Source organism: Arachis ipaensis, chromosome B03, assembly GCF_000816755.2.
Source record: "Arachis ipaensis cultivar K30076 chromosome B03, Araip1.1, whole genome shotgun sequence".
Taxonomy (NCBI): domain Eukaryota; kingdom Viridiplantae; phylum Streptophyta; class Magnoliopsida; order Fabales; family Fabaceae; genus Arachis; species Arachis ipaensis.
This window is the reverse complement of record NC_029787.2, coordinates 82,008,410-82,015,933: the sequence shown is the minus strand read 5'-3', so window position 1 is coordinate 82,015,933 and position 7,524 is coordinate 82,008,410. Positions and strand designations below refer to the sequence as shown.

The following is a 7,524-nucleotide window of genomic DNA, read 5'->3' as shown; positions in this document are numbered from 1 at the left end:
AACTCAAATCACTTATTAAGTATATATACAAGAGAATGGAAAGAGTTTACCATGGTTGGGTGTCTCCCACCTAGCACTTTTAGTTTAAGTCCTTAAGTTGGATATTTGGGAAGCTCTTTGTCATGGTGGCTTATGCTTGTACTCATCCTTGAATCTCCAAGGATCATTGTTTTTCAAATGGTTGACAGAAATTCCAACCAAATTCACCATGCTTGGGCAAAGTTCTACCCAAGATATGAGCTCCCATAGTTGGTCTACATGCTTCGCTCCGGGATCCCATATCTTGTTTTCACACCCATCTTCTAGTTGATTGTCATGATTCTTCCATCTGGGTGGTTGATACATAGAATTCTCTTGAGCACACCAAGTCTTCTTCCTAGACCCATGTAAAGTAGCATTCATCCGATCATAGTCCCTATACTTTGAGGTTTTGACCTTGATGAGTCTAATTCCAAACCTCCAACCACTACACAACTCCCTTTTACTCTTAATTCCACAAAGAGCTCTAAGTTGACCATCTTTTTCAATTAAACCATATTCAAGTGAGAAAGTAAAGCTTAGGGATAAGAATTTTACCCACTTGAATGTTGTGTTGGATGGTGACTTAGGGAGGGAGACCTTCCCACACTTAGACAATGCGAGGTCTACTTCTTTGGGCTCTTCTTTAGTTGTTTCCACATCTTCGCAAGCTTCTTCAATTTCAACATTTTTCCTTTTATCACTTGGCTTGGTGTTGTCTTCAAGAACTTCAATTTCTTTCTCAATAAGAGGTGATTCAATTTTGGATAGGAATTCATTGATGAATGAATCTATCTCTTGCTCAACCTTTTCATATTCTTCAATCTTGATATACACCATGCCAACTTTTTCCTCTTGGTAGCTCTCGTCCGATTCACTCTCTTCTTCATTGCTCACCAAAGGTATGAGAGGTTGTGCACATTCTTCTACAATTTCAACATCATGTCCAATGGGAGAGGATTCCATTGTAGATAGGTATTCATCCATGATTGAATCCATCTCTTGATAAGCCTCTTCCAAGTCTCCAACTATGATATGCCTTGGAGGTTGTGCACCTTCCTCAACATCAATATCAAGCTTCTTGGAAGAGTGCTCCATGATGCTACGTTCCCTTGGACTTTCAACATCTCCTAAATCTTCAACCACTTCTTCCTTTTCTTCAATGATCATAGGTTCCTCCAATTGCTCTAATACAAAATAACATTCTTCATTTTCCACTGGAGTTTCCAATCTCTCCTTCATGCTATGCTCTTCAACTGATTCCTCACATATAGCTATGGGAGCACCTTTAGTGTTCAAGCATTGGTAGGCTAAAGTATGCACTACCTTAGTCAAATTAGTCACAAACTCTAGGGTGTTCCTTTGCATATCTGCTTTTCCTTGAAGTAGCAAGGTGAGAGAGTCATCTATTGGGGCTTGGGGTGGATAGAAGGGTTCATCATTTTGGAGAGAGGGTTCATAGTAGGAAGGTGGTTCTTCTTGGCAAGGGTATGGAGATGGTGTGCATTAAGGTGGTTCTTGGTGGTAATCTTGATAGGGTTGTGGTGGCTCTAAAGGTTCTTGCTCATAATGGTCATAAGGATATGGTATGGGTGATTGGTCATGTGATGGGTATAGATCATAGGAAGGTGTTTGGTAATGAGAGGCTTGTGAGAATGGTTGAGGTTCATGTTGAGGATAAGAGTCATAGTCATATGATGGCGGTAATTGATTATCATAAAAGGATTTACCATAGCTGTTAAATTGACATGCATTAGGATGGAAATTATACCTATACGCATCCGGAGGTTGTTGCCAATAGGAGTGATCAATTCCTTGAGGCTCCTCCCATCTTGAAGTGTTCCATCTTTGGTACACATTGTCATTAAAGTCCACATTTCTTACAACACAATTAGAACCAAACTCATAGCCAAAGTGAGAATTCATGATAGCAAGAGGTAATGAAAATAAAATCAAATAAGAAACAAAGGAAACCAAATCCTAAAACTAGCAAGAACTAACAAAGAAGCAAAAGGCAAACATATTCACAATATTCACATATATACAATAACCAATAACACAACACCATTGCAATTCCCCGGTAACAGCGCCATTTTGATGATTTGGACTTTTGTGTGGCCTAGAATTCACAATTCAAATCTCGTTGCAAGTATAGTTTCTAAACCAATCAATAGTCCTTTCATACAAAAGATTGTTTGTCACAAGTAACAAACCCCTAAATTTATAAACCGAAGTATTGAACCTCGGGTCGTTCTCCCTAGGAATCACAATAAAGTGTCTTGTTATTGGTTATGAGTTATATTTTGGGGTTTTGAGGTTTTAGACTAGAAACATAAATGGAAATGAAAGTAAACTAATAACTATGAAAGCTCTTGGTAAGGTTGTGAGAATTAGAAGTCCTATCCTAGTTATCCTCCTCAATTGTGACCACAAATTATCCATTACTACCACTTAGTTAACCTCTAACCATGGAGAAAAGTCAAGTGGATGAATTAATTTGATTCCACAAGTCCTAGCCAACTCCCAAGGGAAAGACTAGCTTTAGTGGTATCCAAATCAATTAGCAACTTCTAATTATCAATCAAAAAGGGAATTAGATAACTCAAGCATCACTAATTACTCTACCATAGCCAAGAGGAACAAAATCTACACTAAAATCCAACCAAACATTTCATCAAACACTTGGAAGGCATAAAAATAAAGCAAAGTAAACTGATAACAACAATGAAATCTAACAACTACTTATTGCAAGGAATTAATAACAACAATCAAAGAAAACAAGATCTACATGAATTACCTCAAATTACATTAAAAGAAAATAGAATGAACAAGAGTGGATCTATAAACAAAATAGAAGAAAGAAATAACAACAAGAGAAGAATGATGAATGTAACAACATAGAATTGAAAGGTAGAAGAAGAAGAAAGCATGAATTGAAACCTAGATCTAAATTATTGAACTAAACCTAATCCTAATTCTAATCCTAGAGAGAAGTGAGAGCTTCTCTCTCTAAAACTAAAACTAAACTAGCCTAATGTGTCTTGTGTTAGATGCTCCCCCTCCCCCTTCATTCCTTGGTCTTTTTAGTCTCTTTCCCGCCAAAAACTCAGCTCCAAATGGGGCTGGAAACCCTCTAAAATCGCCAAGCACGTTTTCCTCTTTAAAAATCACGTGTGGTCATCGGCGCGTGCGCGCACAGTTCTGTGCGCGTGCGCCCCTGAAGAATTTCGTGATCTGCGCGTAAGCGCATAGTGCGCGTGCGCGCCCATGGGGTTTTCCAAACTTTTGGCTTTTCATGATTTCTCCATTTTGTATGCTTTCCTTTCACTCCTTTGATCTCTTCCTAGCCCTTTTCAACCTGAAATCACTAGCAAACACATTAAGGCATCTAGTGGAATCAAAGACAAATCAAAATTATCAAATTAAAGGTCTAAAAAGCATATTTTCACATCTAAGCACAAGTATGGAGACAATCACAAAACCATGCTATTTCATTGGATAAATATGAGGAAAGGTTATCAAAATGCTCTAAATGCAACACAAGATAAACCCTACAAAGGAGGTTTATCAAACATCCTTCTCCTTTAAAATTCAAAAAGTTTCCAAAACCAGTTACCTTCAACAACAATAGTTCTCCTTTTTACCATCTTCTTCGACTGTCATTATCACGAAGAACTCCAAGCTTCAACTTTTACTAATCTTCTGCATTTTTCTAGTATGTTCTTCTTCGTCTCATTCTCATGTTACCATTAGACACTTTTACCACCTTCACTAGTTTTCTTTAAACTTCTTATTCATAAAAAACCTAATCTTTATTCAAACTGACCAATTATTTTAGGGCTCACACATTATCAAGTGATTTTCCTTTCTCATTCTAATCAAATTTAGAAAACTAGTAATTAAATCCATCTCTATTCAAACTGTACAAAAATGGATGCCTCAACTTCCTTGACAGCATCTTCGGTGAACGCCAAAGAGAAACAACCCGCAGAACATAAAGAAGAACAAGAAACCATAAAATCTTTTAAGCAATTAAGCTTGAAATTCCTTTCAACTAAAGCAGACACCATTATCGAGGATCCAGAAGATACCACCAACGACAAAAAGACATTATTCCCTTTTTCTATCGAAATTGAACTTCAATGCTTCCTCAGTCCCTAAAATCCCTGGAACAAGCGAAAAGGGTTTTTCACTTTTTTTAGTAGCAAAAACCAAGACTTACTGATTAAACAAGACCTTTTTGTAGCCCCCTTTGTTGATCATGCTCGTTCATTTCAAATCAACCCCATAATTTCTTTAAAAAATACAAATTTTATGACTTGGTTAAAAGGCTGGAACCTTTTGAGACGAATAAATGGAAGTTTTGAGGAATCTATGATCTTGTTAGACTCTCACGCTTCCAACCATCAACACACCATTGTATCTGCTTTGTGCTTTTGGAACAAAACTACCAAGAATTTTCATCTACCATGTGGCATGGTCAGACCTACGCTTTTCAACATAGCAGCTATCATAGGGCTTCCATCAATTGGTCCTGTAATCACTTTTGACATGAAACCTTAGTACAAATACAACATTGTCGAGAAGAACTCTTATGGAGAATTCATCAGGCATAACATAGGAGAGCAAGACACACCAGTCACAGATGATGAGCATGTGGCCTTCCTATACTACTGGTTGAATACTATAGTTTTTTGTTCGAGAAGTATTTCGATGCAAAAAATATACATTCCTCTTGCTTCTCTCATTCATGAAAAGAAAAACTCAATCTGGCCACGCTACTTTTGGGAAACCTATATGATAAATTAGGACAAATGGTTGACAACCTTCGTACTAGATCATCAGTCAGTACTGGAAGGCCACTTTGGTTATTGAAACTTTGGCTCAATGCATCAATTTTTGAGAAACACATGAAGCACAAAGGGGGAATACCTCCTTTTGAAAGGCAAAGTACTGAAGGCGTTCAATTGATTACCTTGTAGCCAAACTTCATCCATTCATATTCCACCACTAAATTTTTCTGGGAAGTTTTTCGAAACTACACTTGAGCAAATATTTTAAGAATGAAGAATTAAATTTTGCTCCATTTGTTGATCGTAAATCTAGGCCAACTTGGTTTCGACGTTCAATAGTTTTAAAAAATAACGATGAAGATGCAGAACGTTGAGCGATGAAATATGGTCTTACTTCCTCACCATTCAAGTGATACCAACATGTATACCTCAGTATAAGAAAAACCAATTTCGAGTTACTCTTCATGCTCCCCATTATGTTGCAAGACAAATGGGCTTTTCTTAGGCTATCCCTATCCCATTTCCGAACAAAACTCCTCCTCTCTGCCAAATAAATCTTGATAGAAAAAAGAAATCGAAAAGTGCCTTGAGCAAAATGAAAAGTGTTGAAAACATTACTTCCCTCTTTCCTTCATTTGCAGCAGTTATGTTACCAAATCTTTTATTGAATGGTGAAATTACTATTCACACTATGATCGACCACTAGAATACATCTTCCAACGTCTCATCAAATCTTCTATAGACACCCTCAACATGCCAACTTCTAAAACTTCAAAAAGAAAAGTTGAGCCATCGCAGCATTGGAAAAGGAAGAAGGTACAAAAAGTTTCACCAAAAGTCGTCCAAAGCAGCAAGGTAAGTCGATAAACTTCTATTCCATTTTCTTATATAAATTTTCATATTTCTTTCTTTTGATTAATTATATGTTTCTTTTAACAAAAAACTCCAATCTAGGAGGATTCTTCCATTCAAGAAAACACTGATAAATCCACCAACTTGCCCATAGAAGAAACTCCCAACAATTCTAATAACTCTTCTGCTTCTTCCAGCACTTCGAGCTCTAACAATACTGCCACAAGTTTTACACACTCTTCTAGCTCACAACCTCGAGAGATCGAGGTATTTCAATAATCTTTATCTATTCCATTTAACAAAATCATACTATCATATCTTAACACTATTTTTTGATACTTATAATCTGATCACTACAGGTCGAAAAACCCACTCAAGAGCCACTTTCAGTTTCGAACGTAACACCAATCAGAACTAAATCTCCTGACAAGAAGGAGAAGGAGCCTTCATCGTCTTCCTCATCAAGTGCCCTTATTTTGTCGCATTATTTGCATGAAAAAAAAGAAGTTAATCAACCTGTCAAGAAATTTGACTCCAAAGATCAACAAGAAAAAGGAAACCCTTTGAAAACTCAGACCATCGAGAAAGAACTTTCTCCTAAAAAGATTGATGTCGATCTTACAATTCCTTCTTCTCCTTCCGTGGAAAATATCCAATTAAAAAATGAGAGGAAGACACAAAACCTATATCCAATGCTAATTCGCAAATTAATGAGACATCAAATCTTGTCGAGAGAGCTAGTCCTAGTATCAATCCACAACAAGAATGCAAACAATTACTACACTTCTGGTAGTTAGCAGCGGTTCTGAAGTAATATTGCGGCGGATAAGGAACCGCCAAAAAATAAGGTGCGGGTAAACAGTTAGAGGTGACTTATGTTAACCACTAGAATAATCACCGCGAAATAGCATTTAGTTTTGTGGTGGTTATACCCGTTGCCATAGTTGGTAACATAAATGTCTATCATTTTAGCAAACCGCCGCTAAATAGCATGTAGGCAAAAAAATTACAGTCGCTTTACAATGGCTAAGAACTGCCGCCAAATACATTTTTCCAATTTTTTTAATCATTTTATGTCAATTTCTACATGTGTTGCCTCTTTTATTTCGTTTGTTTTTTGTTAGTTTAATTTATTAGAAATTAATTAAATAAAAAATCAAATAAAAAAACAAAATACCATAAAGAACATAAATATATATACGCAAATATAATATATATAATAAAGTTGTCATAAGTTCATTATTCCTTATAAATTAAAATGAGGTAATGTCAAGAAAATAAACATTAAATACTAAAACAAATTAAATTCAATACCATCTATTTCAGTTGACTCAAACTCATTATTTTTATTGCAGGTCATGATTGCTAGAAAAAGATGGCCTTGCGTGCGATGAAGTTAGTGCACTCCCCAAAGAATCCAACTCTGTAGCAACATCAGGTGGCAAATTGTCTCCTTGTTGTTGGATTAGATATCTCAAAAGATTTTCCATCACCTATCTCTTTTTCTTATCTTCTGTTGCCTCAACCTTTAATTCTGCAATCTATAACGATCCGCATTTTTGAAAAATCTAAATATAAATAATTTATAATTTATTTTATTAATTGGAGCTCCTTATTTTTAGAAACTAATTTACTAAGAATAATTAAATTGATTTTTATGATTATTAAAGTTTAACTTAATTATGATTTATTCTATTAATTTGAACTATTTCTTAGAAATTATTTTATTAGAAAAAATTAAATTGATTTTTATAATTATTATTATTATTTGAATTTGGATAAATTAAGGTTATTACATAATTTTTCTATAATAAGATATTTTACATAATTGATTTTATAATAACTTGAGTTTAAATAAATT

At 35.4% G+C, this 7,524-nt stretch overlaps 1 protein-coding gene across 1 annotated transcript; it reads left to right on the top strand.

The window, feature by feature from the left end:
* Window positions 5,565–6,460, top strand: LOC107633331 (myb-like protein P). Its single transcript, XM_016336972.1, has 3 exons — window positions 5,565–5,666; window positions 5,766–5,930; window positions 6,023–6,460. Exons 1-3 carry the CDS (start codon window positions 5,565–5,567, stop codon window positions 6,458–6,460), a joined length of 705 nt encoding a protein of 234 aa, XP_016192458.1.